Source organism: Biomphalaria glabrata, chromosome 13 (genome assembly GCF_947242115.1).
Source record: "Biomphalaria glabrata chromosome 13, xgBioGlab47.1, whole genome shotgun sequence".
NCBI lineage: Eukaryota > Metazoa > Mollusca > Gastropoda > Planorbidae > Biomphalaria > Biomphalaria glabrata.
Window position 1 is genome coordinate 33,362,815 of NC_074723.1, and position 15,268 is coordinate 33,378,082.

General features: G+C 36.8%; 1 protein-coding gene across 1 annotated transcript; it reads left to right on the forward strand.

The window, feature by feature from the left end:
- The first annotated feature begins 2,033 nt into the window (after positions 1 to 2,033).
- LOC106059402 (fibrinogen C domain-containing protein 1-B-like) lies at positions 2,034 to 12,070 on the forward strand. Its single transcript, XM_056008905.1, has 6 exons — positions 2,034 to 2,092; positions 2,186 to 2,641; positions 3,904 to 3,983; positions 5,585 to 5,642; positions 7,943 to 8,470; positions 10,781 to 12,070. The coding sequence occupies exons 1-6, from the start codon at positions 2,035 to 2,037 to the stop codon at positions 11,404 to 11,406; spliced, it is 1,806 nt and encodes a 601-aa protein (XP_055864880.1). The 5' UTR covers position 2,034; the 3' UTR covers positions 11,407 to 12,070.
- The last annotated feature ends 3,198 nt before the right edge of the window (positions 12,071 to 15,268 follow it).

Genomic DNA, 15,268 nt, shown 5'->3' on the forward strand with positions numbered 1-15,268 from the left:
CACGATGCCACACACATCTCATCCATGTCTTACCTCATTACGTTACACGCAGCGGTTCTCAACCTTTTTGTTGTCGCGACCCCCTAAAACGATTCCCCACTAGACAGCGACCCCCAACCGTATTTTTTTCTTTTTCGTTCATAGGCCTAGGTCAGCGGTTCTCAACCTTTTAAGCTCGGCGACCCCTTTTTACAATCCCCCACTCTGACGCGACCCCCCTCCACACACACACACACACACAGCACTATAAGAATAGACAATAACAATCCATATTTTCGATGGTCTTAGGCGACCCCTGGCAAATCGTCAATCGACCCCCAAGGGGGTCGCGATCCACAGGCTGAGAACCCCTGGCCTAGGTCAATGAACGTTTGCTGATGTTATAAAATCGTTCTCGTTATGTCTGTATCTGATTTGTGACGTAGTGTCAGTGGTAGAAGTTGAACACGGAAAAAGCTTTATGTCATTGTCATGAGTGTCAAAGAAATGTCTTTTAGAATTCAATTGCTAACAAAAACTTTATTTTATGACTTACATTTATTAACTTTTAAATTGCGTATTCACCATCTTCATGTGCACAGACTTGTGTGACAATGTGACAAGTATGGCGAAACATGGGGGGGGGGGGATGATATTAAATCAGGTCAACTACATTGTCGCATACTTGTAAATACGCTAACGTCGGTTGGATTCTTGTGGGAGTCTTTGTAAGAGCACAATGAATGTCATCTTCAGCTCCAAGTCAACTTCTTTATTTAGACTTGATAATTAACAGGCTGGAAAACCCTGCTTTTCAAAAAATATATGCCTACTGTTAGAAATGGATAAAGAAGGCGCTAGACAATGTCAAAATTGGGAAATAACTGCAAAAACGTGATCCAGAATTGTGTAACTGACAATCAATTTTAGCTGCATGGCTTTTGATGAGCTCAATAAACTCTTTCTGTCTCCGGAACATCTTTAACTTTGACTTCAAGAAAGTGTCAACATGATGTCTTCTTGATATGGAAGTTTGGTGAAATTTCAGTCTCACGCTAGTGCTAATGTTCTATGACAGAAATTACCATTGTAGTCGGTTTGTCAGATTCAATGCCCCCTTTTCCTAACAGAAAGCAGATAAAGTTGGCAAGATCTAAGTTTTATTTTTATCCAGTTTTCTATGCCAAAGTTGAAGTTTCACTTGGACGAACTGATCTTTTCATACAAACCCCATCATGCATGTGATCCTTGCGTTGAAAATTTAATTATTCAAGGTGACAAAGATGTCTACCATGTCGGCTATTTTCTGTGTTTTCTTTCTAAAAAAAATCTTCTTCAAGAAGATTAAAAAAAAAACACATTTAGAACCTTGCCTTTCGACAACCACGTCACATCAGTGGGAACTAGCAGGACAAGTTGAAGCCATCAGGCTCAGTGTAGTGAAGTAACTATCAATGAAAAAAGACGTTCACCCTCAAAAAAGTGATGTTACAATCACTAACTTTAATTGCCATCTTTATCCTCTAGCAAAATATCCTTCTTAAAAACGTTACCCTAAATTTGTATGAAATTTTTGTTTGACGATGGTTTTATTTCAAATACTATAAGATTACCGGATAATGTCCCTTTGTTTTGTTATATCAAATGAAAATGTATACCACCTATGGTACCAACTATGCTAGTTACAAAATAATAATTAAATATAAAAAAAATTCAGCTGATAAATAGATATAAAGATTTTAAAACCCAAATTTCCGATGGTCTTAGGTGACCCCTGACAAATAGTCATTCGACCCCCAAAGGGGTCGCGACCCACAGGCTGAGAACCCCTGCGTTACAGACTATTACATTTCTTGATAATTGTTCAAGTCACACTGGTCAAGGATTTCTCTCTGGTCACGCTTGTCATATTAAATTCCAGGACGTTATGTTGACTTAGAGATGTTGTTGTAACTTGAACTGATAAGAAAGTTTCCAACAGTCTGAGACATCTACATTATCTTTTGACGTTTTACTATTTATACAAGAATTCTCTCACTTGATGTCATAGTCAAAATGGCTCATATGGTACATCTTACTCTGTGTGTGGTGCTGGTCTCTCTGTCCAGTTCAGGTCAGTTCTTTGATTTCATTTCATTTGTATTTATTTCTACTCACTCAGCTAGAGATAGTTATGATCATCTAAATAAATTTTACTATGTTTCAGAACTGATCATCGATGTCCGACCAGATATTATATCATTAGAGATAACTGCACAACTTGTGATCAACTGTTCTATAACCAACAACCAAGTTCAACATCTGGATGTTATCAGATCTCTAACACTTTCTCGTTATGATATAACTATTAGGGACTTCATCGCTCTTATTACTCTAGATTCTTCCACACTTAATTTAAAACAGCTTACGAAATTTAAAAACTCACAAGTCAGTTTTGGAAATCTGCATTTAGCTTTAACGTTGCATTACCCAACTCAGTTTGATGCCAAAGTTTACAGATGTAGCGTCAACGGAAACAATGCCAATGGGACAGATGTTTCTTTGTCCGCAAAGAAAGGAGTAGAATATGAAACAAACTCGACGGCTTTGATTGAAGAGATTCGGCGTTTAAAGAAAGACGAGGACACCTATAAATGCTCCTTTAAAAAGACTGATCGTCTAGGTATCTATCCAAGATTACTGGAGCATTTTTTTTTTATTACAGAGTCATATGACTATTTGATTTAATGGCAGCGAGGTTATTTTTGTTTATCGCAATAAGATTAGTTTTATGTTCTTACCTTTTTTTTTGTATATTATTCTAGCCGCTTAATTATTGGTTCCTTCAGTTGTTAACTGACTATAATAAAAATAATACACCACATAATTGCTTCTTGTGACTCCGGAGATAATTTTTGATGCAAATTTCATCAGAATGTCACCTTCAGCTTCAGCTATCCCTTAGTCCAGGGGTTCTCAACCTGTGGGTCGCGACCCCCTTGGGGGTCGATTTACGATTTGCCAGGGGTCGCCAAAGACCATTGAGAAAATGGATTGTTATTGTCTATTCTTCAATTTCTGTGTGTGTGCGTAGTGGGGGGGGGGGTGGTCGCTGCTAAGTGGGGGATTGTAAAAAGGGGTCGCCGAGCAAAAAAAGGTTGAGAACCGCTGCCTTAGTCTGTTAAAACGTAAGGGCACTACAGAAGATTAGAGAAATGGAGAACAAATGTCAACGGATCTTTTGTGCATTGAATACAATCTGTTTGAATGACGGGCCCATCTATTCTTTTATGTTGTCTTCTCAGCGTTTTCTATGGCCAGCTCTTCTTTTCTTGTTTCGTTACTGTTCCCAGAATAAATATCTGTACGAGCCCCTTTGTGATATGGCAATAGAGTTTAGGGTAAATGTCGATTAAAACATGGTGTTCATTCTCTGAGAAAAGTGTGAGGTCATTTCTTCAATATTATATATATATATATATATATATATATATATATATATATATATAGTTCGCCCATCGTGGTTCGATGATGACCACTTTGTCATCCAGGGGGCTAAGGTCTTTGCACTGGGGTTTTATGTCTCCTCATGTGGCTGGTGAGACCTATGTGAGCCCGGAATGTTCGGCTGCACACTGGGCGGGCTATTCCAGCTAGATATATTAAATAGCTACTTAATATACACATTTTTTTTTTAAATTTTATATTTTTTTAAGAGAGACCAAATATAATACTTAAAATATTGTCGTAATTAGATTAAAATTATATTTGCTAAAATGGGAAAAGGTAAAATTTCCACCGTACTCTATTTATCCAAGACAGTCAAGTGTAATCAATAGATTTAAAGTTTATGTTTTATCCCTGTGAAATAATACAGCTTTGTATTGTATCTTGTAAGAGACCTAGTAATAATAAATCCATACAAAAATAAATTTCTTTCTCCAGGTTCCAGAGTTCATTTCTTCGCAAGCTCTGAGATTATAAAAGAACGAATTGAGCCTCTGACATTAAATTGTTCATTCCAAGTATCTTATTTGTTTATATCTTTTCATAATGTGTTCAATAATATGTCTACGCCAGAAGCTTAAATAGTTTCTATTTACAGAAATTAAATACTAAATTCTCTGCAGAGCATAGTCAAACAATTAAAACTATCGATTTTGCGTTTTCTGAGAGAAAAAAAAGTAACACAAATTATCAAATTGACTAATTGTTTATTTTTTAATTATTCATGTCTTATCATCAACAATAAATTACGGAGTAAAGTTTCATTTTAATCCGATAATTAGAATTTTTTTTTAAAGTTTGCAATCTAAATCTATATTAGAAGGTAGCACATTTTGTATGGAGCAATAAGACAGAAAATTGAAAATGAATTCTGTGCATGAAAGATAACATGGATTTTATGTTGTTGCTTTGGCTTATTTCGAAAATTAAAACTCTGACTAAATAACATATAGATTTTATACTGTCTAACAAAAATCAATCTAACGACCCTCTCTGGAACTCGGGGGATGTATATTATATAGTCTAAAGTATAGCGGGAAAATAAATTAAGCATAAAATGAAGACTTATGTAACCTTATGTGGCATCGAATTTGTGTTTACTCAATTAGTAATTATGTAAAGAAAGTGTTTAACATTAGTCTGGTAATGGATATCAACAATGCTTTAAAAAAATGTCAACTAACTAGTAATAACAGTATGTAGACCTATTGTTTCATTGACTTCCACTTTGGAATAAGTGAGATCTTTGCGAAATAGAGACGCGTTTTTTCATTTCTTATAGGAACAATATTTTTTTCGATATGAACAGCAAGACATAACCTAACACTTTAAAACCATAAATAAAAATTGCGTTTGTTTCTTTTAAAACATTTCTAATACGTTCAACTAGATGTCACTGTATGTATGATTGCAATTGGTATGTGTATTAATTATACTGTTCATGTAGTGATAGAATTAATATTGTATTTTATCTAATTTTGTGATCTAAATGCATTGTTTGTGATTTGTTAATGGAAATTCCATTAAATATACTACTTGATTGTCAGCTAAAAACCCGAGGTATTGAAAAAACGTAGAGTTTGTTTTTTCCCATTAATATTATTCCGTCGAGCTCTAATGGTATACCTGACATTAGTTTGGGAAAAGTAAAGGTGGTTGGTCGTTGTGCTGGCTACATGACACCCTCGTTAACCGTAGGCTATAGAAACAATTGAACTTTACATCATCTGCCCTAGTAATAACATGGTCTAAAAAGGGGAACTTTAGTTTTATTTTTAATATTAAAAGAAAAAAAAATTCGCGATCTAGACATAACGTGAACATTTTACCAGTGAAAGTCAAAGTAACATGTTATATTGGTCATCTGCCCTATTAATAACATGGTCTAAAACAGGGAACTTTAGTTTTATTTTCAATATTAAAAAAAAAAAAAAAAAAAAAAAAAAATTTGCGATCTAGACATAACGTGAAAATTTTACCAGTGAAAGTCAAGGTAACACGGTCAGAAAGAGCATAGAAACATTTGTGTAATACTTTAGACATTGGATGCAAATATCATACTTAGAACTCTGTAATCTTTGAACGATAAAAACATTATGGTATGATTTTATTTTTACAGGTTTTGGAAGAGGATCAAAATGAAACATCCACACTTCAAGCATTATATATACTTCATGGTAATGGGATATCTTTTTCTCTATGCCATGACAGGCTGTCATAAATTTAGTTTTCGGAGTATTAGAAAAATATATTTTAATTTCACGGAAAGCTCTTTAGAAAATAATTCCAAAAATGTTAAAAATTGTGGAAGATTTGGTACCATTGTATATTAAATTGTTATCATGGCGACTAAATTTAAGGAGCACACTACATTGTTGGCAAGAAATGATATTTGAGTAGGATGGATATTTAGGACGCTTAATGTTTTGGGTTTTATATAAGATAAAGATATATGTTAATTATTATCTTTTTTCTACTTTCCAATTAGTATTTACAATAAACATACTAAAAGGACAAAATACACAAGCAATAGATTTTAAAAATTAATTTTAAAAAAATCTATCTACAGAGATAACTCCATCTTATAGCCATTTATGTCAATACTGTAAGATTTATTTCCCTTCGCCAAATCAAGCCACCATCAAATTAAATAACTGTTTTTTTTTTTATTTTTTATTGATTCATTTCTTAACATCAAGAATGAGTTATGGAGCAATAAGGTAAACAAGAAATGTAAACAAAACCTACAAAAGTCAGTGCAAGAAAAAACCTTAGCCCATTCCTCCAGAAAAATACCATTAAGGTTTACACCAGCGGTTCTTGACCTTTTTTGCTCGGCGACCCTTTATTATAATCTCCCGCTCTGCCGCGACCCCCACCCACACATCACTATAAGAATAGACAATAACAATCCATATTTTCGATGGTCTTAGGCGACCCCTGGCTAATCATCAATCGACCCCCAAGGGGGTCGCGACCCACAGGTTGAGAACCTCTGGTTTACACAAGCAGATCAACGAGAGAAGTCAAAGGCAGAAGAAACTCGGGCTATGGAGCAGTCGTAGGTTTAACAGAAAAGCGAAGAACTGACAAGCCGATTTGCAGGAGAAAGCAATTACATGGCGGAACTGGAAGGAATCAAAAATACCCTGGAACATATTGAACAACGTATCGAGGAAGGAACTGCGGCACCGGCAGGGCCGGTCTTAGACGACAGCAACCTATGCGGGCCCCGCACTTTCATAGACCCCGCGCGATGCGAATATTTGTTGGATAACTACTATCTACTGTAGATGGCTCGTAATGTTAATTTGACAGAGATTTTGTACTTAGTAAAGTATGAATAAAATGCAAAGACGAATTTTTTTTCTAATACAAAATCTTAATTTTAACTAATTATCCTTATCACAACCCAAATTAGGCCCCGCGCAATCCGTTTCGCATAGGGTCCCGGCCCTGGGCACCGGCCAATGTAATTGTCTTTACAGACTCACTTTCCTGCCTGCAATCTCTCGAGAGTCCAAATAGATGCCTACACAACTGACATAAAATATGTCGTGCTTGGAGGGCCTTGAAAAAAAAAATCAGGTACGTATGGTGATGCAACGGATTCCCTCTTACTGTGAAATCAGAGAAAACGACAATGCCGACAGTTTGGCGAAGGAACTCTTCTAAATGCAACAAAGGAGCCGCAAACATAGGAAAGTGCAAAAGCGAGGATTTGTGAATGCGTCAAGTCCAAATGTTACAAAAACTGGGACCATATCTACACGGGACGGGAAGTCTGGAAAGTTCTCAAACGCCCAAACAGAAAAGACGATTGTTTGTCAGCTAGAACAAAGGAACACACAATTTTGGCATGATTCCGTACAGGAAACTGTACAATAGGAGCCTACTTCGCTAGGATTCGACGAGAAAAACACGATTCCAGATTTCGACACTGCCACGCTGAAGACGAGACCGCGGAACACATCTTCTACGAATGCAGGGTGCTCAGAAACACAATCGAAGATACGACTAGTCTTGAAACAGAGAGAACTGGTGCATGCCGGGGTCTCACCTTGTACGGAGACAATCGAACCCTACAGAACACTGCCAGAGACCTATACCGTACTGTAAGGAATTAATCCCAGTACGGAGCCTTTGTGCATGGAGGCTTACATTTGGTACCCATTAGAGCCGGTTGGACTCATAGGCGCCAAGGGATCCTGAAATTAAAAAATCCCAGTCTTCACCAGGATTCGAACCCGGTATCCCCAGTTCAGCATCCAAGCGCTTTACCGCTCAGCTACAACGCCTCTCTCTTTGATAATAGTTCATAAAGCGAAATATAAATCAGCTTTTAATTACTTCTATCGACCATCAATATACTGAGCTTTTTAATAAAAATAAAAAGTGTATTTAACTTGATTATAGTTAAGGAAAGCTTGTCTAATATTGTTAGTCTCCATTTAATATCTACACTCTTTTTATACAGAGACAAATGGTGTAATCGCAACTATAAACAAAGGTCAACCCGTTCTGACAACCATCCATGGAGGTCACTCTAACTCTAGAAACGCTAAAGGAGAAATTTTTGACAACGAATTAAAAGACTCCTATCTTCAAGTCACATTGAGCAATCTACAATTCTCAGAGTCTGGAAAATACTTCTGTGAAGCTCATGCCAAACGTTCACAAGGAGGAGTCGAGAGATTGAATAAGATGTTAACTATTTCTGTTCTGAGCCCAACGTTTGAGGATTTGGTCAAAGTAATGGAGAAAGTATTAAGGAAGTCTGATGAAGACAATATAAGTATTCATGAAAATAAACAGACTCTAAAATACATTCAGGAAGATTCGGATACCAAGGAGAAAAATATAAAAAGCATTGAAGAAGACTTGAACACTAAACAACAAAACATTATAAGCTTGAAAGAAGACTTCAACGCTTTTCAACGGACTATGAACACATTTAGAGAGAAACTGGAAGTCATCTCCGCCAATGTTTCACAGATTGAGAGAGGTAAAGTATGTTGTTGTTTTTTTTTATAATATTATAATTGACTATCCGAATATGAAAAGCGGGCTGCGGGCCGGGTCTACACGATTTGTCTAAACATTTCTCTCTTTAATAGAGACACATTTATGTATTTTTTTTTATTTTTAAGGGCCCCCAGGTTGTGGGAGGACATTAAAGATACACTACGTTCTCTGCCACGACCTAAGGAACTTTTGTGTCAAGTTTTATCAAGACTGGTCAAACGGTTTTGATTTCTATTGGAGACATACATACATATACATACATGCTTGCATACATACATGCATACATATAAATACATACATCTTCTTATCTTATATAATACAGACGTTACCACAAAAAGAAGACGATTACGTCCTACGCGTCATGCATTCAGTCATGCATATTAACCAATGACTTAAATTCTGCCAAGTCACTGGTTTTCCTGGCTAGCTTAGGCAACCCATTTAATGGTCTAATAGCACTAAGGAAGAAGGAGCATGAGTACATACAGATAAATGCATTCATACATACATACATAGCCCCTCTTTGTTTGTGCTTTATATATTAGATATCCACATTTTGACGAGCCAAGTTCATGCTAAACTTCAAGGCACAGCAATATGTTATTTTAAAGGCCTTGACCTTTGACTTACTGACCGATCATAAATTGTCCCGATGGAAGTGGACGAAAAACTATAAATAAGATACGACTAGTCTTGAAACAGAGAGAACTGGTGCATGCCTGGGTCTCACCTTGTACGGAGAACAAGCGAACCCTACAGAACACTGCCAGAGACCTAGAGCGTACTGTAAGGAATTAATCCCAGTACGGAACACCTGTTCTTACTTACCTTGTACATACAAAAATACACAATTTCAATACTTCCATTTTCAAAACACAATTAAAACTAATGTTGGTGTATAGCATTGCGTGGCGGTGCTTGCTATCGTAGATATTTTATTGAAAAAAAAATTAATGTGAAACAAAACAGGTACAGGTGTGACCACATAATGGTATGGGCCTATGGGCAATAATTATAGTTGTTAAGTCATTATAGTGAATGATGGTCTTCTAAGTAGATTGCAATATATGACCAGTTTTGATGTCTCTTTCAAGTATATCGTAGTGGTCAACAATTGAATACATTTTGGGACAAAAGAGTGCCCATAGGAGTCTTCAATTTAATAGAATCTAAGCGAGGGTCATTTTAATCTCAAGAGGGGAGAGAAGTAAAACCAGAATCGACATGCTAAAAGTCAATGCGTTTGAGAGTACGTCTTAAAGCAGACAAATTTGATTCAGCGTTTTAGATAATAGGTTTGACCGTCCAAAAGGTAAAGTTACCTTTCAGATGTAGCGGGGTAAATGATGATGTTAAGGTCATCTGTTTCCTTGGTCAACGGTCAACAATCAGGGTTTCATTTGGCCAGCGCAAAGATAAGCGGCCTTTATTTTTCTCAACTAAAGTCTTTTTTTTTTTTTTGCTGCCCTACAGACCTAATCGTTTCCTTCAACTATCTTTTGCACCCAAGGGCTGAGAAGCATTGCCCGGGTAGGTGGGTTGGTAGGTGGGCTGTTAGGTGGGTTGGTTAGTGAGGAATGAGAAATAACACTCGAATTAACTAGCCATTTCAGTTTAATGTAATAAATAGAAGCACTTGTGGGTTAAATTAATGTATTAAGGAGCGTATACTTTCAAGGAAAACTCTGAATTCAAACCTCTGTTGCCTAGCAGCTATACCCAATCATGGTAAAGGCTTCGGTAGTCAAACCTGAGGAAAAATCAGGAGCTGGCGACGCTAAGGCAGTTTGCAGCACCCAGTGCTACACTCTGGCAGAACCTGCGACGCCGCTGACCCAAACTGTTTCGGCACTGCCGTTCCTTTGGATACATCAGCTGCGTGAAGAGGGGGGGGGAGGCTGATGTGTGGGCGACATCGTTTCGACACGGGCATTTCTCTCACCGAGATGATCCATAGTCGCTTAGCGACCGAAGGAGGCCATAGATACTTTCAAAAGTTTCTATTATTAGTATCATATTTAGATCTGGACTCGGTTTAAATAGACCAGCAAAATAGAATAAAACTGAATTTTTTTTAAAGTCGAATTATGTTATATTGTTAAATATTTTCGAATGTTCAATTATGCAGAAATAGTTTTTTTTTATTATCTTTTCATTTACATAAACATTAATTTATATCTTTGTAGGAAACAACTACCCACCCACACATGTTTTGGACATATATTTTATTGAATTATTTTATGTCTTAAAAGAATGCAATTGTTTCTGAAATATTTATTTCACTCTTTAGAGAGAACGGAAGACAAAGAGATAGCATCCTGTCGTGAGGTGAAAACTCGAGAAGAACGGGTGGTGGTGACATTAGCTTCCGGGTTAAAGGTCATGTGTGACACGAAAACAGATGGTGGTGGATGGATCATCTTTCAGAGGAGAACCTATGGCATTGTGGATTTTTATAGAAGTTGGCAAGAATACCGTGACGGCTTTGGAGATATTAACATTGGCGAATTTTATCTGGGAAACGAGCATATTTATAATTTAACATCTGCGGCTAAATACGATTTAAGAATTGATATCAAATATAACAGAAATTCGTATTATGCGCAATACTCTGATTTTCAAATACTGAGTGAAAAAGAGAAGTACAAATTAAAGATTGGAGCCTATTCAGGAAATGCTGGTGACAGTTTATCATATCACAATAGCATGTCCTTTAGTACGTATGATAAAGATAATGACCTTTATGGCAGCAACTGTGCAACGAATTACTTAAGCGCATGGTGGTACAATTCATGTCATAATTCTAATCTAAACGGTCAATGGGGAAGTAAAGTGAATTCCAATGGCGTCATTTGGAATACCCTTACCAAAGGAGAGAGTGCTTCCTTTACAGAGATAAAGATAAGAGAAAAATAATAAGTCAAGAAAAATAGTTTCTTTTCTTTCAAAACATTTCGTCAATTGAATCGATTTTATTGAACTGAAGAAAAAAATAAATTTCTTTTTTTGTCAATTAATTTCTTTTATTTTTTTTTTCAAATTATGCCAATAAAAGTAAAGCACTCATATACTTTTCTATCTTTATGATTTTATTTATTATTCATTTATTTTATTTATTTATTTATTTATTTTATTTTTAGAAAAGAAATAAATGAGAACTATATAGCTTTTTACTTTTTTTTTAGTATAGAAATAATTGTGGAAAGAACTTCTAAGGAAAAGGTTGGTTGAAAAGAATAGCAATCATAGATTTTTTTCCTAGTGGTAATAGAATTATAATATTCAGAACTTATAACCCGTACTACAAGTATAAATTCGTTTTAATTTCATCGGGAATAAAGCCATGTATTAACTGTTATATTGCAAAAGTAAAGGGCACATAATACTCTTTTGTCCATCTGGCAATCTAATCATTAGATATAACTAACTGATATTAACTTTTCGCATATAAATTACGAGTGAGTATGGTGTGAATGTATATTTTGGTTTTCTATAGCTATAATGTTTTGTTTTGGTGTAATGCACAAATTGTAAGACTAATAAATGGATAAATGGATAATAAAGATTATTATTATTATTATTATGTTAGAAATGAACGAGTAGTCATTCTCTGGCGCTGCCAGGGTCGAGTTTCGCTAAAGAGAAACAAAATTCATCGTAGTCCCTTTAACAGTTTCCACTGAGGAATTTTCTGGTGATGTGGCAGGTCTGCAGCAGTACCGCCCTCTGACAGGCAACGAAGATGTTCCTAGGAATGTTGAGGGCCTTGAAGGTGTCTGTGAGGTCAGTTGTTATTATCCCCTCGGTTGATATAACAATGGGGTATATTGTTATTTTGGACAATTTCCATAGACGCTTAATCTCCAAGCCTAGGTTCCCATATTTTCTTTGTTTTTCTATCTCAGTTTTTCTTAAATTATGAGATAGTGGTACGGCGATATCGATAATGGTAGCGGTTTTTTCTTTTTTATCGATGAACAGCAGATCCGGGCGATTGAAATCTACCGTTTTGTCGGTCAGAATAGGCCTATCCCAGTACAGCAGATGTTCAGTAGACTCGAGAACCTCTTGCGGAGAGTATTTATAATAAGGGGGAGTGTCCTTACCGATCAATTTGTACGTCAAAGCCAGGTGTTGGTGTATTAACTTTGCAACTTGGTTATGGCGACCCAGGTAGGCCGATTCTGATAGGGCTGGACATCCTGCCATAATGTGTTCAATCGACTCGCCCACATTTCCACATTTTCGGCATTTGTCGACAACATTGAGTTTCAGGATATGCTTCTCGTATTATTATTATTATTATTATTAACTTCTAAAGCTCAGAATACAGAAAAACAATTGGCTCTGAAGATCCGTACTCGACATCGAATGGTGAACCTCTTGCCTCACTAAAAACTATTTTTGCTGTTATTACATAACAGTGCTACTCGTAAAATAATATTTTGCGGAGAGAAAAACCGATTTTCTGTAATAAATACAAGATTCTTTAGCTTGACCCATTTTTACGTAATGAATGACAATTTTAATGACTGATGTCAGTGGTGTGTTTGAAGATAACATAGGATTATACTACTGGTCCAAGCAAATGGAAATTCATATTGCCCACCTCGACATAACGACTATAATACGAACAACATTTACAGACACGCATGTTAACACAGAAGGAGAAGAGAGAGAGAGAGAGATAGAGAGAGAGAGAGAGAGCATGATGAATCGAGGCCCCTATGTTCCTCTTGATGAAGACAAATGACCTTGAAACACCCTTCAATGAAATACATGATTTTTAATAAATTTCTGTGTTATAATAATAATTATAGCTTTATATGATCTTATTTGTGAATCAGTGAGGGGGGGGTATCTGGGTGAAGGTTTTCCGTGCTGCCTTTAGGCGCTCTGTAGGGTGTCGAACCTCAAGCCCCCTTCATAGGTAGCCTAGACAAGCCAAGCCTACTTCAAGCGTAATAAGCCTCTCGACCAGATATAAGGTTTCTAAGTATAACGAATGTAAATATATCCCATGGATTTGAAAGAACAAAATGAACGAGATTTGTTAAAGTTTTCCGTCATCTTAAATAGACGCAAATGCCTTAGAGCAGGGGTGGGCAAATTGTGACCGCGTGCCAAATGCGGCCCGCCATAATGCTGTATGCGGCCCGCGGACACAGTATTTATATATAAAAATGTAAATATATTTTTTTTAAATTCTAATTATCAATATAAATTATTGACACTGTCATATTCTAAAAAGTTTCAAGCAAACGAAGATTATTCTTATTGGCCATACTTCAATACACTCAGTCAAAGACGCTATCTCCGGTCAGTATTTATTCATTGCTATGAAGAACTGCGTTGAGTGTTTGGTATGCAGGGAACAACAACAAAAAAAAATCAAGCGTAAGAACTGATGGAGCTCGAGCTTTGACAGGGAAAAACATGTTGTTTTTTTTTCTTTTTTCTTTGTATTTTTTTAAATAAAGAATATCCCAACCATAAACTCAAAGCAGGAAAGTTTGCACAAAGCTCTATTAAATATCAACATATTGTTAATGCAGGTATCTTGGTGATTTAACGTATCAGAGCTAAGGGTCTTTACCAAAGGCAGTTTCGAAAAGTACTTGAAGGTTTAGAAACAAAATATTCTGGTGTATCCGCTAACTTTGTATGGGCATGCGTTATGAGTACACTGCTGTATGGCAGTGAATCATGGACCACCTTCGCAAAGTAAGAGAGAAAACTGAACTCATTCCATTTGAGACGTCTCCGTAGGATCTAGAAAGTCACATGGAAAGAAAAAGTGTGCAATACTGAGATCCTTGCGCTATCAGGTTTTCCCAGCATCTTTACAGCCCTCAGACAACGCCGATTGCGCTGGCTTGGACATGTTCGCCGGATGGAGGACAAGCGCATCCCGAAAGTCATCCTCTATGAACAACTCGCGACTGGCACAAGAAAAACTGGTCGCTCCCACCTCCGTTACATAGATGTAATAAAAAGTCACCTCAAATCAGTGAACATCAATACTGACCATTGGGAAGACATGGCTCTAGACCGCACCAGATGGAGAGAGACAGTGACCAAGAAAGCTATGGACAGTGAAAGTACATGGGTCTCAGCTCAGGAAGAAAAACTTACGATCCGAAAAACGGCCAACTCCTCTACCACCAAAGCAAAAGCCACCTTAACCTGCGCTATCTGTGGACGGGAGTGTCTCTCCAAAATAGGGCTCCACAGCCACATGAGGAAGTGTGCTCTGAGATGAACCATAGTCGTTCGACGACTGAAGGAGGCCAATTTGTGTGTGAATGTGTGTATGTATGGGCACGATAATGAGAAGAACCTAAAACTTCAAGAGAGAAATGTGTATGTTCCATGAAGGATATTGACTGTGACTTTGTTACTCATATTTCAAATTAAGAGTAGGAGTCACACTTCGTGTTTTTCACTAAATATAATGCAATGGGTTGTTTGCGTACAAAATGGAATTGCATTTTAAGTCTATTCAAACAAGGCCTTCCAATTTCTACAGGTAAGCAAGTTAAAACAGGTTTTGTCATTTTCCTTTGCTGAAAGGTGAATCTGTTTCTAGTGAAGTGGTTAAAAGTACCTAAGGACGTATTTAGATTCCTTCATTGGGGAAAATTTGAAAACGTCATGAACCATCAGCTCACCATTTGGTGCCGAAGCTGATTCAGCTCCAGAGGAAATACCTCCAAGCAGGGCCGGTCCTAACAATTGCGGTTCCCTATGCGAAACTGATCGCGCGGGGCCTAGTCTG

What these genes read in the sequence shown, in the direction of transcription:
- LOC106059402 (XM_056008905.1), top strand. Translation starts at nt 2,035, where the DNA reads ATGGCTCATATGGTACATCTTACTCTGTGTGTGGTGCTGGTCTCTCTG. An exon ending in GGTCTCTCTGTCCAGTTCAG is followed by an intron (nt 2,093 to 2,185) that starts GTCAGTTCTTTG and finishes ACTATGTTTCAG; the next exon opens with AACTGATCATCGATGTCCGA. An exon ending in TGTTTCACAGATTGAGAGAG is followed by an intron (nt 8,471 to 10,780) that starts GTAAAGTATGTT and finishes TTCACTCTTTAG; the next exon opens with AGAGAACGGAAGACAAAGAG.